General features: G+C 44.1%; 1 protein-coding gene across 8 annotated transcripts in view; it reads left to right on the top strand.

The window, feature by feature from the left end:
* Nucleotides 1–18,268, top strand: part of SLC25A13 (solute carrier family 25 member 13) — a 185,108-nt gene that overhangs the window by 115,926 nt on the left and 50,914 nt on the right. For 7 of the 8 annotated variants that reach the window (XM_025872924.2, XM_073898851.1, XM_073898849.1 and 4 more), the window contains 4 exons: nucleotides 952–1,039; nucleotides 1,468–1,626; nucleotides 14,446–14,498; nucleotides 15,983–16,063. In XM_025872924.2, the coding sequence (XP_025728709.1) occupies nucleotides 952–1,039; nucleotides 1,468–1,626; nucleotides 14,446–14,498; nucleotides 15,983–16,063 (381 nt within the window). The remainder of the gene's footprint in view (nucleotides 1–951; nucleotides 1,040–1,467; nucleotides 1,627–14,445; nucleotides 14,499–15,982; nucleotides 16,064–18,268) is intronic. The other variant, XM_025872925.2, reaches the window with a different exon arrangement.

Here is an 18,268-nt window from a genome sequence, read left to right as displayed (position 1 = left end):
CATCAAATAATTCTTTTACAATGACATACGATTTCATTTTAAGGCTGTAGCATTTTTTTTAATGTTTATTCATTTATTTAAATAATCTCCATACCCACCGTGGGACTCGAACTTACGACCCCTAAGATCAAGAACCGCATACTTTATGGAATGAGCCAGCCAAGCATCGCAAGGCTGCAGCATTGTTAACCAGGCCTCTATTATTGGACGTTTAGGTTACTTTCAGAGTTTTTGCTCTTAAACAGTATTGCTTTTTAACATTCATAGATTGATCCATGTTCACATACATGGTTATTTTCTACTCTCATTTTTTATAAGTAGCTCTGCGAGGCAGAGGTTATGTACAAGAGTTTGGGTGTATATTACCAAGTTTCCCTTCAAGTTTATACTAGATTAAATGGCAGGTTTGAGAAGCCCCGTTTTTATCAACTCTTGCCAGGCTGGGTGTTGCCATTAGAAAACAAACTATGGTGACAGATGGTATTTAGATTTATCATGGTGAACACTTCACAGAGTACCTCAGTGTTGAAACACTTTGTTTTACACCGGAAACTAGTATATTGTAGGTCAACGACGCTTCACTAAAATGAACAAACAAAAATCCCCCAAACCTGCCAGTTTGCTTGAAGAAGACTGATGTCTCATTAATGTTTTTAAGTTTGGATCTCCCTGATCACTGCTAAGAATTAAACATTTGAAAATAGGTTCTGAATGTTTTTGGGGGAGTACATAATGGTTTTCAATATGTTCAGATTTGATTTTCAGCATTAACAACAGTAATAACCTTTTCTTAATAAGAACAACAGAATCTAACCCTACCTTCCTCTTTGATCTGTTAGTTGGTATCATGAATTTGGAACCCAGGGGGCAATTTAAAAAAATCATATGTGCTCATTTCTGTTCTGTCCTTCTTTCTGTCTCCTGCCCCCCCCGACTCCTGTGTGTGCAAAGAAGAAGGCCTCCGTGGACTCCTCTCGACCGGTTCTCCTGCAGGTTGCAGAGTCGGCCTACAGGTTTGGGCTGGGTTCCATTGCTGGAGGTTAGTCATGGATGAGTGCAAATTTTTCACTTTTATTATTCCTCTGATTTTTTTTCTCTGATTTTCCACCTTACTGTATTAATGGATAGAGCCTTCCTTGGTCTTTCCAAGCCCATTTCCCGTGTGCACCTCTGGAATGGGACAAGAGCAAAGGGAACTTCCCCCATACCTGCTTGTGGTCAGGGCCTTTTTCACTTAGCTGCAGATAGGCTTTTTTAAGATGGGTGAACAACACGGTTAGGCTGTAGGTGATATGTTTTTGTACATTTGAACTGTCTGGGACATCATTTTATCAGGAGATACTTGAATGAAAATCCAGAGTTGTTTAGGAAAGTTCGTGCCATTTTACAGTCTGTACATGCCCAGTTTGTTCCTTTGCTTCATCAGGCTTCTCTTTGATGTTGACCGGTGGTATTGTTTGATTTTAGCTGTTGGAGCCACTGCCGTGTATCCTATCGATCTCGTAAAAACTCGAATGCAGAACCAACGATCAACTGGCTCTTTTGTGGGAGAACTTATGTATAAAAACAGCTTTGACTGTTTTAAGAAAGTGCTACGCTACGAAGGCTTCTTTGGACTGTATAGAGGTTAGTGCCATGTGCTGAATCCATGTAAGGTGAAACAGCAGCCAGAAGGTTTGATTTTCCATCTGCATGCCTGAAATGGATTAGGGAGACTGCATTACAATGGAAATGGGGCAGATTCTCAATTATCCGTGCTGATGGGAGTAGGCTGGAGGCATCCAGGGCTTGGCTAATCAAAACAGCCCATAATCTGAAAGCCATTTATATTGCTCTTTAGTATGTTTTATTTCTTAAAATAATTATTTTTTATAAATATCCTCAGTGGGTTTTTTAAAAGGCTCATATTGGGGCACCTGTGTGGCTCAGTCGTTAAGCGTCTGCCTTGGGCTCAGGTCATGATCCCAGGGTCCTGGGATCGAGCCCCACGTCCGGCTCCCTGCTCGGCAGGAAGCCTGCTTCTCCCTCTCCCACTCCCCCTGCTTGTGTTCCCTCTCTCACTGTGTCTCTCTCTGTCAAATAAATAAAATCTTTAAAAAAATAAAAAAGGCTCATATCGTTTGTCGTCTTGAAGTAACTCTGCTCACCAGTTAAAAGGAAAAGGCATCCCGGGGACGGGACACAGCCTACTTGGGATTAATGATTGTCCTTGAATATACCCCAAAAAAGTCTGTCAGGCGGGTAACCAAGGGTTCGGTGGAGTCCTCCTTTACAGCCTCTTTCTTAGTTAAAGATGCCTCTTCCCTTCCTTTCACTCTGTACCCAGTGGAGTTGATTCATACACCACTGTAACAGGTGTCTATCCAGCTGCTCCTTCAATCATCTAAGGCTCATGAAGCAAGGGAAACAGTAGCAAGATATATGGCATCACTGATAGGAAAGATCCCACAGATCCTGACTGGTCTTCCATTGTCATTGGCCTAAAGAGGCTTGACTTTATTTCCTAACCTCTCTGTATTGCCTTCTATGAAGAGAAAAGAAGTGTATTTGCATCAGCAACTAAAATACAGTATTGCAGGGCACCTGGGTGGCTAGGTTGGTTAAGCATCCAACTCTTGGTTTTGGTTAGGGTCATGATATCAGGGTCATGAGATTGAGCCCCACGTTGGGCTCTGCGCTGGGCGAAGAACCTGCTTAAGATTCCCTCCCTCCCTCTGCCCCTACCCCCATGCACGCGCACACTCTCCCTCTTTCAAAAATAAAATAAAATACAGTATTGCAAGGCGGTTCAAACTGAGCCACTTTGCCGTTTGGCAACTGCACTGTTGGCAGGGTCTTCCCTCCCTTTCAGTGCTTGCTCTAGAGGAAAATAGTATTTCGTACTCTGTGGGGACAGACCTTGAAACTGGCAGGCAGGTAAACCTTTGCCTCTAGGCCTCTTCTGCCATCTGCTGACTCCAGTCTTCATCTTATGCATCTAGGTGTAAAAAAACAAAGACCCCTCTTGAAATCTCTCACCTTAGAAACTAGGGGTTTTTGAACTCCAGAGAAGTTCCATTTTGCAGGTTCTGTTGTGTAGGTAGATAACTCCCATCAAAGGCCTTTTGATCTGTTCTCTGCCCTCTTTCCCTCACCCCCTGCCTCTTACGATTGCGAAGGTCTTTGACCCCAGGTGATTGATGATGACCCTTGCAGGGTCACTGCCTTCCATTGAAATACTCTTCTGTCCTGGTGACAACACGCCTCACGGATGAAATGTCTCCCAGGTAGTACAAGGTTAATGTCACAGTGTCTGCTTTGCCGTGATTCGGGCAGAGGCTGCCGCCTTCCCTGTTCCTGTGGGTTGTGTTCTGCCTGGAGAGCTTTGCGTGCCAAGCCAGAAGCACATCTGAGCCTTCCCATTGCTTCCCAGACTACTTTTATGGCCTTCCCTCGGGATTGGATTAAATGTCGAGAGTGCCTTTAGGATTGTGAGAAATACTTTTTGTCCCACTGAATGGCTTTAATATGCTTGTGTTGACCTGGTTTGATTTAATGTTGAGTCCCTTCTCTTTCCTCTTTGACCAGTCTGACAGATCTTGATTCTTGGTTGTATCCAGATTTTCTTCCTTGACCTGTTCTTTTAACCCCATAGACAGAACAGCTTAAAGCATACCTGAGTACTGAGTGCTGAGCTAATATGGCCGTCCCACAAACCTCTTGCTATTTCAGAGATTATATTTGTAAGATGAGGGGCTTGGGGGTGCAGGCTGGTTTTAACTCCTCAGGGAAGGGGAGTCAGCCCCCCGATTAGAGATGGAGGCTCACTTTGAAAACCAAAGACACAGTCCTCCCCCTTTTCCTGGTTTAGAAACAGCCATTTATCTCACCTGTTTTGGCTGCCTGAACCCTAAAAGGTTCGCTTTCAGAGGATGCTAGGTAGAGTGTGAGTATAAGAAGATTAATTCTGGGAGTCGTTTCTGTTCATTTCCTCTTGACTTCTATTTTCTAGTAAATGATTTTAAAGCAAAAGATTTATTATAAAACCTTGTTTGGTTTCGTTCTTTAGTTTGGATCTTAAGAGCAAAGAGATGATTGGTAGTTCAGGTTAAAAAAATTATTTATAACCTTGCTTCATAAAAATGACCTGTTCCTGTTATTGATTAGGTGGGGACCAGTTCCCTTCCGTGCTTTGCACATAATCATTAATTAATAATGGTATGTAACTGCTTATTTATGAATGCTTGTCACTAGGGTGGCAGAAAGATCAGATGAAAATGGGAAGCCGTCAGTACTAGCAGAGATGATAAGAGAAACAACAAGACCTGACGTACCCCTGGGAATCACTATCGTAACCTGTGTGTGCATAGTCAAGACAGCGCACAGCCTACGTGTGATTTTTTTTTTTTTGACTATAAATTTCTCATTAGATGTGGTTCTACTGTTTAAAAATTTTATTTTAGGGGAAACTTGAATTTCAATTTGGGGAATTTAGAATTGCCTCTGATAACGCTTCACCTAGCAGGATGTAAGAAGGTGTCAGAGGACATCTCTAATTTATAAACATGTTTTGAAATATGGGGCCTATTTTTTCTATTAATGGAATTTTGCTTAACATGTAATTTTTCTGCATCAATACATATATAATTGCTAATATTTCCTGAATAGTATAATTTGGGAATGTTGCACAAGTAAGGTCTCTCCCCCTATTTTAAAATTATCTTTATGCATATTTCGGAAAAAAGTTGGCAGTTAACCCTGAAAGAAGGTGCTTGCAGCATTGTATCCTTATTATAAGGTTAATAAGCATCTTTCTCCCTCTTTTTTTTTCCTTTTCTTTCCCATAACAAGAATACAGATCTTTAAAGGGGCACTGTGTTTGTATCAAGAAGTAATTCCTTGTGCAACAGCTAGAATGAAGGTTCTTTCTAAAGAACTCTTGAGCCCTCCACCACAGGTGATTTTTCTGTTGGCTTTCTCTGGCCGCTCCCAGCCTCCACATGCAGTCCGGGAGGTTATCCAGTCCTAAATGGGGAGCGCATTTCTGTCACTGCCCCGGGGTCCAAAGGGGAGTGTCAGCAACTGTCCTCAGCGGTCGCGGTGGCGTCCTGGGCCTCCGGCAAGCCATGAGGCCTTGTAGTATTGGGGTTTCTTAGGTCTTACTCTCCATGTCTCTTTGCAGCTCACTGTTCTTGTCTCTGAGAGTCTCCTACTCTGGAGGGATCAGGAAGGAGCCCCTTGGAAATACTATGAGACTGACTCTGCAGACCTTTTCTGTTACATGCACTACTTTCTTTATAAGAAAATGATTGATTTTCCAAGGTTTTTCTGTAATTTTTGAAAATCAAACCCCCAGGCTAAGTCTAAGTCTGCCTGTATGAAGGGAAATAACACCCGAGATAATCCAGATCTGCCTGAAGTCACTTGTAAAAGGCTTCCTTTATTTCCTCCTCACTCTCCAGATTGATTTCATGCACTCAGGTGTTTAAAATTCTTAATGAAGTACCTGACAGCTCATTGGGTTTGAATGAACTGCATGACCAAATGAGTCAGTATTGGCGTGCTATTGACTTGGCGTATTAAAGAGAAAAACAATCGATTGGGTAATTGTCCCCAATTAAATGCTCTTACCAGTCCAGGAATAACTAATTTCTGCCTTTAAACTTTGCTGTACTCTCCTTCCTCAGATGCTTGGGGTGATGAGATGAGCAGCCTTAGAAAATGGAAAATGTTTGGGGGAGGATCTTTGGGGAGAAAGATAGAGTCAAGAGAAATCAGAATCCACGAGAAATACTTCTTAAAGGAAGGCTTTTGTTTTTGTTTCTTTTGTTGATGGGAGAAGTCATAAAAAAAAAAAAAAATCTGCCAGAAAGAGAAATTAGATCATTTTATGAATTAAACTTAACTTGGAGCACTACTTAAGTTTTGAGTTAATTGGCAAAAAAATGTTTTTTTGTTTTAATTAAACCATTGATCTGGGCATACAGTCTTAAATGGGTCTGTGTGGTGTGAAAGCAGTCGTCTTCCATCCTCGAATGTTCTCAAGGTGACATCTAGAGGATATTGTGGTGATGTCTCAGGAAGTTATTGATACGTTTACATTCTAGAAGGAAGTTTTGTCAGCTAGTTTAAGCAAGGCCTCTTCTTGTGGTTAATGGCTCTGTAGAGGGGAGTACCCAAATTACATGGGTCCACGGTGAAATTCCTTCTTGCATAATTCTTGTGGATAAAAATAAATTTTAAAAAATTCTAGCACCAAAATAAAATGATTGGAGTTTCTGCAACTGTTTTGCATAACTTAAGAACACATGTGTCTTGGAACCAACTACAGTCTTTGAATTGCACCAAATCATGGCTGTCAGTCCATTTCCAGCAAAGCTTCTAATGAGCACAAAATAGATTGGTTTGAATCTTATTTTTTTTTGGCCAGTTTTTTGCATGAAGGGTATTAATTTAGGGTATTAAGGCTGTGAAAAGATCAAAAGGCAGACATTGGCTTCTAGGAAACTATGAGCTGGGTAATCACATCTGCGGAGACATATAGGGAGCCAGCAATAGGGAGCACAGGGTGTTAACACGGGAGGCAGAAGTGTAGTACAAGGTCACACCAAGGAGGGGTGGGTATGTTGTCAGAGGCCCCAGAAGGCCGGATGACAATAGCGGTGAGCTTAGAAGCTTGGGAAGGATGACGAAAAGATCGAAGTAGACGTAGCCCAGGGAAGAAAAGATTGAGTTGAGTTAGCGCTGGGCATGCAGAATGGTAATTTATAACCAGTTACTTCCATTGCTGAGGCTGCAGCAAGCAGAACAGATTAAACCTCCGCAGCAAGGAATTGAGGTAGAAGAAAAGATGACTAGTTGTCATGTACCATACGGAGGGAGGGGATATGACCTTTCCTCCCAATGATCTTCACTTCTAGAAAGCCAGCCCGGAAGCAGGAGTCAAAGGAACTAAATCCTTCCTAGACTATAAATCAGTATCATTCATTTACATTTTGACACGCAGTCTTCCAGAGGCATCCTGAGCCATGGCTGGTTCTTGACATTTGGAGTAAAACATTTAACCCAGATGAGCAATCATTTAAATCTGGCCATCTGCACTGCCCCCCCACCCCCACTGCCCAGTCCCAATGGGGTGCTCCCCAGGAGCCCCGCCCCAAGGGATCCAAGGGCTCTGAAAGGGGATAGCTCATTAGGGAGGGTGGAAATGCCTCATGCCTCAGGGCAATATGAGTCAAAGGCGGACAGACAAGCGGTTGGAGGAGGAGGGAGGAAAGAAGGCTTGAACAAGTGAAGAGAGAAGGCCATGGAACTAGGAGCAGGAATAAAAGCTGTGAGACAGGGCGCGCAGAGTGCTGATAGCTCCAGAATGAAGGGTAATCTGATGTTGAAAGCAAGGAGGGCTCTCTGGGAAGATGAGGGCAAGTGTAGTGGCCTCTGTGGGGAGGTCAGGAGGGTAAGAATTTAACATTGGAGGGGTTTCCTCTGGGTTGAAACTAGATAACACAAAAAAGTGCTTCATGTGCCTTTGGCTAGAGGAATGGGGATCGTTTATGCGCTCATTTCCCCTACCAAACTCCACCACTTGTCTCTGCCCTGAATGCCCCCTTCCGCATTTTACGTGCTCGTCGGCGGTCCCTTTCTCAGGACTGTGCTCTGCCCTGAGACAGAGATGCTGCTTTAGTTACAGAGTTTCTTCCTTGCTGTGGCCCCTCAGCATCTGTGCTCCTGCCTGTCTCGTGCAGTGTGGTGTTTCAGGAGAGCTACTCCATGGTGCTTACAGTTGTCCGTGGACCGGCAGCCTGGCTCCCCACCTGCTGCTCTACCTGAGCCCGCTTCCCCGTGTGTGCCCAGACTCGGACCTGTTCTCCAGGTCGTAACCAGCAGGTTGGCCCTGCTGTTCAGTGCTTCAGTGCCCAATATGCTGCACCTGGAGAGAGAGAGAAGTGGAGGCACGATGTGGATGCCCACCACACCTCCACCTCCTTTCGCTGTGTGAAAGGGCCCATCCTTGCAGGGTGCTAGCCCAGGGCCGGGCGGGGCCCAGAGAAAAGTTGTGGAACGGTCTGGGGCCAGAAGAAAAGCCTTTACAGAGCAAAGAAGAAAGTTGGAGCAGTAAGTCTACTAGAGGGACCAGGGAGATGGTGAGCACGCGTGGCAGAGAGCCCTGGCTGGAGGGGAGTGGTGGAGCCGAATGAACTCAACGCTTGAGCGCCATGGCATAGTCCCCAGTCACGGAGGGCCTTGGGACAGGCTGCTTAGCCTCTCCAGATGACGGTGTCCATGAAGGAAGAGGAGACTGATGATGGTGATGGTGGTGAAGATAAAAACAAACAACAAAAAATCACCTCTGTAGTACTTCTTGTGTGCTTGGAGGGCTTTATGTATATGAACTCATGTCATTGTCAGAACTACCCCATGAAGACAGTACTGTGTGTATTTCCATTTTATAGATGTAGAAACTGAGGTACAAAGAGATTGGGTTAAGTTGCCCACAGTGACACAGCTAACTGACGGAGTCAGCCTGCAGACTAGCATCCCGGATCCAGACTCCACCCTGTTCCTGACCTGGCTCTTCTGCCACTCGGTAGAATTTACATTGTAAACAGGTGCTTATTGTGAGAGGTTGAGCAGTGTTTAACTTCTTAACATAAACATTTTAACTTGAAAACCTAAAGATGTATTGTTAGGTCTGTGCTAAGAGGAAGCAGGGCCACGAGACACTCTCAGACCAAATGTGCCCCCACATCCGGGGGACAGCTCTTCTAAGGATAGGCATCATGCTTATGGAGACCCCATTCTACTCTGGACTTAACTCTGGACCGTGAACATTATTCAGGCAGAATTGCCTCTTGTATGCAGGAACAGAATCAAGGATATGCCTTGAACAGACAGAAACATCTCGTTTTTGAATACGTAATGAAGGTTGTGAATTCTGTCTAGCTCTACATTTACTCATATAAGTACCGTAATAAACCAGTGAGTCATCATAAGCATCTTGATCTACCAGCGAAGAACCTAGAGTTGAAAGAATAACATCCCCAAGATCACTCAGCAGGAAAAGGGTACAGACCTCGGATGTACCTGACAGCCCAGGTCTGTCAACCTCCAAAGCCCAGGCTCCAAGCCATTCATTTTGCTGCCAAGCCATTGGAAATAAATCACTTCAGTTAGGCCAGCATTATTAATGAGTTTCTTTCAGAGTCCCTTCCAACTCTGAGATTCTAGAATTCTGCTTCTAAAAGGTTTTTAAGCAAAGAATAGCATAGCAGCCCTCTGATCCAGCACACGGCTCCAGGAACCTCTTTGGGGTGCTGTAGGGAGCTCACGTTGGAGGTTCCTGATGTGGGCTTAGTCCCCACACGTCTAGTGCAGTTCTTGTTGGGTTGCACAAGGGACTGGGATCAGAGGGGCTAGTGTGATTTAGATCTCAACGCTATGAAATTTGAAGACAAAATATTGTATTAATATTGTACCCTGTAAATCTTTTCTCGCATTAGCAGCCTTCTGGTAAAGTTTGCCAAGGAAGCATTGCCATATGTGCTGATGGAGCTGAACTAAAATGAGAAGATTAGAAAACTAACCACACTAATAAATTTCATTTGAGGCAGTTGGAAAATAGACTGCTGTTTTGACAAGTTAGAAACAACACACACATCCATTCTCTGTTAAAATGAGTTTCCAGAATCCAACAGAAACATCTTATATTAGAAGCCTAATTTTTCTGCTGAGTTACCCAGATGTCAAACATATATGTACTTTAAACTTCACTGTGATCGTGCTGAAGTGCCATAACAAGACTGGCTGTTTTAGGCGTTACGGAGCTGCATCCCCGCCCCGCCCCCCACCCCCACAGTCAGGGAGCCAGGAAGGTTCTTGAAATTCCCACCGCTGTGACTTTTCACTGTCCCACAGATCATGACCCCTTCCAGAGAGCATTTACGCAGGGCTGCCAGCGTCCAGGCCCAAGTCCGTAGTGGCACCCGGTTCGGGTTGCAGTCCACAGCTGCCTTTGTTTCCCTCTTTAGCCAGGGTAGTCACCACAAGAATGGTCCTTATTCAGTGCGCCCTCATGTGCCACCATCTGGCCCAAGTCTTAGGAATGGATCTGTACTTTGGTTTTATTCTTAATGAGTTGAAGTCATTCATTTAGTGAAACTCAGGGCCTCTGATTATATTACTTTAACCTCTTGATTACTCTCCCTGCCTTAGGCCTCTGCCCTTAGCATCTGTCCTTCACTTGCCTCTAGAACTTTTTACTCTTTGAACTTCAGTCTCTACTTTATTTATTTTTTTTTTTAAAGATTTTATTTATTTATTTGAGAGAGAGAATGAGAGACACAGAGCATGAGAGGGAGGAAGGTGAGAAGGAGAAGCAGACTCTCTGCTGAGCAGGGAGCCCGATGTGGGACTCGATCCCGGGACTCCAGGATCATGACCTGAGCCGAAGGCAGTCGCTTAACCAACTGAGCCACCCAGGCGCCCTTCAGTCTCTACTTTAAAAGCCACCCCATGTATCTGCAGAATTTGGCCCAAGCTCCTTAGTGTGCCCAGGGAGAGATGCACCAGATAGGAGCACCCCCTCCAGCCAGACTGCCTGGGTTGAACCCATTCCCCCATCTAACAGCTGAGTGACCTTGGGTAGGCTCCTTAAAGTCTGTTTCAGTTTCTCTTGATGGGTTAAGAATAACTTGCACTGAGTTACTGTTTTGACTTGTGTGGGTTAAATGTGTTGATTCACCTAAAGCCTGTAGAATAGTGCCTGACATGTGGGAGGTGCCCCCGAATACTGGCCGTTGTCACTGTCACTACTGCGGTTACTTATCACAAGGTCCATGATCCAGCCACAGCCTTCAGTGGTCTTGACCCAACCCTGACTGTGTCATGCTCTTCAGACTTTGGTGCCTTTCACTCACCGGCCACGGCGCCCTGTGTTCTACCCACATCTTTTTTCTCCGGTGAACCTCTGCCTTGCCTTCAAGACCCAGGGTGCTCTCCTTCCTCTTCCAGGAAACAACTGGTTCTTTCCACTGTGTTCATGTAATTCTTTGATGCCTCTTGGCTCTGCTTCTCACCACTCTTTTTTTTAATTGGTTTATCTCCCTTCGGGGGCACACAGAGATACCTAGGGGTTCCCTTTTCTTCTACACTGAGAATTTCTCTTGGGGCAGGGAGGGAGGGCACGGACTTTACTGTGTCCATCCCAGTTCCTTCCAGTCCCAGGTGCGCAGAAGGCACTCGGTAAATGTTTGCTGAACAAATAAATATTTGCTGCCCTATATTTAGTCTTAAATACAGGGTTTTCTCTTTTGTTTGGTTTTGTTTTTTGCTGTTCACAGTACATTACTAAATTTAGAGTGAGAAAGACAAATGTCGATAGCTTAAAAGGCTGGCTGAAGTGATTGTGTCTAACACTGTAGTCATTTGGCTCTGTGGGCTGTTTTTTATTAGTCATTTTAAAAGACTGTCACAGGGTAGTTATAGAGACAAGAGATCATCATTTAAATCACAGTGCTTTCAGCCCCTCCATGGTTTTGGTCTACAATTTAATGATGAGAAAAATACATCTAGCGAGTAAATATTTAACAAAACATTTTGGTACTTGACCTGAGTACAGAGGAAAATGGAAATTATAAATGTTAAGGTCTAGTTAAAACAGTGCATCCCTATATTTTACCTGTAGAAATTAGCATTGTAGTTGTACAGAGTCATAACAAAGCCTCTCTCCTCATATTAGAGACATCGTATTCTGTCATTTGTTGTAAGTAAAAGATTCATAAGTGAATGTAGTTTAGGAGGAGAGAGTGCTCACTTTGAATAAGCACTTGCTTGGCCCCGATGGTTTCGTATTCATGTTTTCTGTGCTGCTTTGGTTCATTTAGATTATAAAGAGCATAGCCCGCCTCCAACTAGAGAGAGCAGTTTTGGTTAAGAGTTTCCTCGAGAGAGAAAGAAGACAGATCTCCCAGTGATTCCAGGGTAGGAATGTCCCTGGGACCTGGCCTCAGAGGGACCAGAAGATGGTCAGGTCCGCTCTCCCCACCTGTGCACCCTTCATGGGCTGTGTTCTCTCTCTTTGGTGTCTCTGTTGCATTGGCTTCACATTCTCTTCTGTCTGTCCGTCCACTTCTTTTCTTATGCTTCTGCTCCTCATGTTTCATCGAGGCAGTAGGCCACCCAGGGTTTCAGCCACCACCCTCCCGACTCCGCAGGGCGTCTACTCTGTCTGTGCCTCTGTGCTGACCGGCTCTCTTCGCTCTCAGGGCTCTGTCGTGCTCCTGGGCAAACACTCCCCACTGGCTCGCTACCAGCTCAGAGGTCCCGGGTTGCTGGACTCATGGCCTGCATGTGTTTTAGGTTTCTTATCCTTGTGTGACCACCTGTGGGCCTGGGTGAAGCAGGATCCAAATATGGCGGCCTAGAGGAGACATTGCAAACTCAAATCCAGGATCAGGCAGGTTAGGTACGTGAAGAAAGGCAGGGTGTGAGGGGCAGTTACATTTCTGCCGTGGGGCACGGGACAGGTGAGTGTTGTCTAAAAACATGGACTCTTGAGGAGGAGGGCTCAGGTTGGAATCCCACCCTCACCATTTATTAGCTGGGTGATTCAGAATGGATAAATCTCTTGTGTGCCTCAGTTTCCTCTCTGCAGGGTGGTTATAAGGATTAAATGAGTCAGTAAAGTGCTTAAGGTGGTGCCTGATACGTCGTAAGTAATACGTTAGCTGTTTTTAGGTCAGCTGTTTTTAAAGAACATTTTCATTAGCATCAGCATCCTTATCATTGAGTTCCACAATGAAATGAGCTTTCTCCCATTTTTCCTAAAACAGGAAGCTCTTTGTGCTTTTTGTAGAACCAGAGGCACAGAAAAACATTTCTCTCTTGTGAAGATAGCAGCAGAGCAAGAAAAATGATGAATGACAGTTGTCCTCAATCCCATGTTGTCATTAGGGAGTGGGGGGACCTTAGTGAACTGATGCTGGGTCCTAACGGGCAGAGCCTCACCCAAATGTAGCAGATTGCTATAATGTCAAAGAGGCTGAGGGCTGTCAGATCGATCCATGCATCGATCGATCGATCTGTCTTTACATCTTTGCAGTAAGCTTAAATTACGTTTGAAACCTTGTACTACTCAATAAAACACATCTGCAGACTGGATACAGACAGCCCTCAGGCTAGTGAGTTTTGGCCACAGGAAGTCACAGGCTTAGGAAGATGGTGTGTGCCAGGCTGGCCTCTCCGAAGAGACTGCAAGTGAACCTTCTTAGGTTGACCAGTTAGAAAGTTGTTGTTACCGACAAAGGCTAACATTGTGAAGTCCCTCTCAAGGACAACAGTGTGACATGGGAGAGCAATGCGTTCTGATCCTCAAGGTTAGCTCACATTGTGTTTCTAAGAAAAGGCATCTGCCTTTCATTTTATTTCTTTAGAACAAATGAAAATGATAACATTTTTTAGTATACCTATGTCGGTCTGCTCCTTTTGGGAGCGCCTTTCCCAGAAGCGGCCCTTTCCCGTCAAAGGCAACCGCTTGCTGTGCTCTAGTGCGGAATTCCCACTCGGCGAACACGCTCAAAACGGAACCTTTTACACACACACACACACACACACACACACACACACACACACACACACACTTGTATGTCCTGTCTCTCGCACACACGCACACACCCATTAGTATGTCCTGTCTTTTTCCCCACACAGCAGCCAGAGTGGTCTTTTGAAACTGTGAATTAGCGTATCCCTCTCCTGATGGAGGCTTGTGATTACTTCTCATCTGACTTAGGGTCCTGGCCTACAGTGCGGCTATAGTGTCCGGCCCGCACCTGTTCCTGTCCTCGGGCCTGCTCTGTGCCAGGTGGCTTGTCAATGTTCACCCTCATTTTTGAGCACACCGGGCTTGTTCCTATTCTGCTTTCTTTGCCTTATCTGTTCCCTTCCAGAATGCATTTTTCCCCAGCTGTCACGTCTTCAGTAAAGCCTCTCCCTTCCTTCCGCCTGAGGCCGGTCAGAGCAAGAACCTTGTTTGTCTTGTGCTTGTCACCAAGTTATAGTTGCTAAATGAATGAATGGCTAAACTGTGGGCCTCCAGGGGTGGGCAGATGAGAAAAGTGTTAGAAAAAAATAATATAGTCACTAAAGTACACTTATTTCACATATTTAAGAGGCAGGAGGGAAAAGAACAAACTTATGGAATAATGAGATTTCCTGTATCACTAATACTGTTGATTTACCCAACGTGCAAACGACCCAGAATATGAGTGGGAATTTACTTGGTCCTGATGTGGCTTTTAGACACATTTGTACTTACACATTCCATTTCGAGTATTCTCATTAAAAGTAATAGCCTAAAATCTCAGCAGAGATTGCCCCAGTGTTTAGATGGTGGTCCCTTCTTTAGAGCTGCTGATTTGTTTAGTTAACGGTAATTTATTTAATATACTTCTACTTTTTGTTGCTTTTTAGGTCTGTTGCCACAGTTACTGGGAGTTGCCCCAGAGAAGGCCATAAAACTTACAGTAAGTCTTTTCAGTTGATGCTTCTTATGCAGAGAGTTTGCACACTCAGGAATCTAGCAGATATTCTTATGGGAAACAACAGGTTTGTGTTTCCTCGGAGGTGATAGCTAATTCGAACGTAGGCACTCGTCACACAGTTTTTTCACTGTCCTCCACTGAACATCCAAAAATGTGATGCTATATTTGAACAGGACTTGTGGTGGCTGCTACCACCACCACCACCATCAGCCACCACCACCACCATCAACCACCACCACCACCAAAGTGGCAGCAGCTGCTGCTAAATTGGCCTCCATCCCTACCAGATATATGGTACATGTATGTACCTGTATGATCTGTTATTATTTAATCTCCAGCAAAGTGGGACTGAGCATTTACAGATGAGGAAAGTGGGGCCCACAGGGTTTCAGTATTTACCTGAGTCCACACAATTCATGAGTGGAAAGAGAAGAATCCCAAACCAGCTCATTACATGTGCCATTGGTAGAATTCGTTTTTCGGCTATGTTCTATAGGCATCTGCCAGGCCACCTGTTCAGGGGTCTGAGTTCTAGTTGAAGTTGATTCTTTATCCAGTGCGAGGCTCTCGTGTGACAGATTGGAGATATTCAGTAAGTTTGTGGAATGGACAGATACTGCTTTTATATCGTGAAGGTCATAAGGCCCCAGAAAGTTAAACTCCAATTTTAGATTGGGCTCTGTAGCCTTGGTGCCTAAAATTCTTTTACTTTGTTATTATGTGGCCTTGGGACAACTCATCTTCTCTGGCTTGTGTCTTCCAAAAACTTGATTGATTTTTAAGATGGCTTGTAGTACATACCATTTTGAGTACATTATACTTAACTAATTAATTAAGGTTACTGATGTTGAGAATTCTTAGATACTAAATTTTTTAAGCTGAAAAATCTGCTTAGCCAACTTTTTCTCGGTGATGTGTTTTGTTTTAGATTAAATTTCGTTAGCAGACATGAAAGTGATTTTTATTCAGACTCTAAACCAGTTCTAACTTCTAAAGTGTATGTTTTTATTGTGTCCTTGGGGGTCAATACGTCTTTCTTACGCTATTGTAATTGGCGGACATATTTGCATTTTAGGCTGGTAAGCCATCTATCTTTTTTTTTTTTTATTTTAAAGACTTCAGTTTTAAGTAATCGCTACTCCCAACGTGGGGCTGGAACTCACAACCCTGAGATCAAGAGTCACACGCTCCACCCTCTGAGCCAGCCAGGTGCCCCTAAGCCACCTGTCTTTCAGTTTCTTTCTCCCGGAAACATCAGGAATACTTAAATATATTTTACCTTTTAAAAAGTACATATGTGCTATTAAAGGTACTTCTCAAACTCTTTTAAGATCCTTAATTTATTCGGTTTATGATTACTTCAGTATACTGACAGAGAAAAAGAACATATTATTTACAGTTGTATATTTATATCTGTTTAATGAATTTATATTTTTCATCAGCTTCTGTAAATATTTTTCTTCAAGGTGAATGATTTTGTGAGGGATAAATTTATGAGCAGAGATGGTTCGGTCCCACTTGCAGCAGAAATTCTTGCTGGCGGCTGTGTAAGTACCTTTTGCATAACTCTGCGTTGAAAAGACTTGTTTCCCATGCATACTCCCACCATGGTAACCTAATGTGGACTAAGGCTTCTGTTCAACCACAGATCCTGTGCAAGGGCAGAGTCTTCTAGGGCCCGAGAACCATTCCTGAGATGGAAGGGTAAATGTTTGTGAAATTACTGCCTGTTAAGTCATGCCTGTTAAATCCGTCATTGCTTTCGTTTGGTTCTGTAGTAGAAATGATTTGTGGCAGAAAGTGTTTGGCCTTTGAAACAATCTTTGCTAACCTTTTCCTAAAGTTAATTTGTAGTACATTCTTTCCTCATGGCACCCTCTGCTGGGTCAGGCACTAAAATTTGTAGTTTGGAGTCGGCAGCCATAGCCCTCTGCTTTGCTTTGCCTTCCACGTACCAGCACCTCCTTAAGCTGCCCTGTGCTTCTGAAAGAAGGATGCTGGGAAACAACTGGCTGAGTGTGCTCCGTATTGTCGAAACCGCTTGGAATGAGTATTTCTTTATATGGATGAACAACCTGCATCTTGTTCTTAAGCTCAGCAAAACATGATGTCTTGTTTTATCTCATGTACAGGTTTGTTCATGTGAATGCAAATACTTTAAGTAAATTAAACTCTTCTACAAAGACTGGTGCTATTTGAAGATAAGGTTAGTTAAATAAACGGGCTTTGATCACTAGGGCAATACAATATTGGTATATTTTCCATCTAAACCTGTTTTCTTTTCTTATAAGAAAGATGAGGTCACTTACTTTTTTAGTTAGCTTGTTCTGTGCAGGAAATGGCCTTCATAAAATAATCTTTTCTTGAAAATCATTGCATTTCGATACTGGGTAAACACCTGAGAATATTAAACCTTTGTTTGGAAAGGGCTTATTGTCCTGTCTGGCTTTGAATGGGAGCAGGAGCTAAGAAGTCCTTGTCCTGGTCATTCTGAAGAGATAGACGGAATTTGGCTCTTGCCTGACTCTCTTTCTGTTTGATCACTGACCTGTCATAGATGGCCAGGTAGGGTCCCCTTGTCCTGTAACTTTAGGAGCATTCAGGGTGGAAAAAGGGAGGCTTTATTGTGCTAAATAAAAAGGGCATCCAATAATAATCAAAAAGAATATTATTAGGAGGTGCAGAAGCTGCTCTTCCCGTAAGTACTCTTCATTTGAAACAACGGGAGTGTCCGTTTGAGGTACTCGGTTTCCTCATGTTAAAGGGGCGCGTCCACCGGCTGTCCCTGGCCTGGCCTCCAGGCTGTTGCACGGGTGTTTCTGTAGGTCAGGGGGGTTTGTTTCTTTTAAAAAGTCAGGTTGTAAACCTGCTGGAAAAGACATGATTATATATCTCTGTCAGAGTTTAAAATGTGAAATTAATTATGTGATACTGCTCCAGATTTTGGCAATAACCTGGAGGTTTATTATCTTTTTAACGAAAACATTTTGCCTGCATGTGGGTCTGGGAGATGGGTTGTGGCACGTATTGTCTGCCGTAGGTGGTCTTGTTTTCTTTTCTGTGGTCGCCCATTTCAAACACAAAGCACAGGTTGGCATCAGAAGTGGTGCCTAGTTACTGTAAAGAGGGGCAGCCCTTCTTCAAGCCTGATCTAAACATGGGCTTAAGATTGGAGCCACTGGGGCTTTGCAGCTACTTAAAGTATCTGTGAAATGAGGTTTGCCATCCTTCATCTCAAAGGCGGAAAGACCGTGGTCCACGGTTTTCAAGCCTCCCTTTTCGCTCCCCCCGCCCCGCAACACTACTTTAAGAAGTCAGAGTTTATTTTTCAAGTAAGCAATCCTGTAGGTAGCAAACAATGCAGACCCTTCAACTCGCTGAGCAGCGGGGTGGACGATCCCATTCTCAGTGTGTTTTTAAATCAGCAGCATCCTCCTTTGCTGCGACGGAGGACGGAGTTTCCCCGCCCTCAGCCAGACACACACCTTAGACGGTCTGCGTGGGCTCCCCAGGCTCGCCTCTCCAGTTGGGAATACAGAGGCCTTTGAGAGGCTGGGTCACATGGCCAGCTGTCCTTCTTAGTTCACCCAAGCATGCCAGGCTCTGACTTTTAAGTCCCCGCGGAGCCCCCTGGCTTCATTATTACCGAGAATTAGTACACATGGCTGACTTTTCACTTGTAACTGAAGCTGCTCATTTCTTTGAAGAAAGCTTTTTCTGTTTTATAGTCTGTTTTTTGCAAAAACAGGGAG

Source organism: Callorhinus ursinus, unplaced genomic scaffold (genome assembly GCF_003265705.2).
Source record: "Callorhinus ursinus isolate GAN/ISIS: 27379988/994484 unplaced genomic scaffold, GSC_fseal_2.0 scaffold12, whole genome shotgun sequence".
Classification (NCBI taxonomy): domain Eukaryota; kingdom Metazoa; phylum Chordata; class Mammalia; order Carnivora; family Otariidae; genus Callorhinus; species Callorhinus ursinus.
This window is presented reverse-complemented; position numbering and strand designations above follow the sequence as displayed.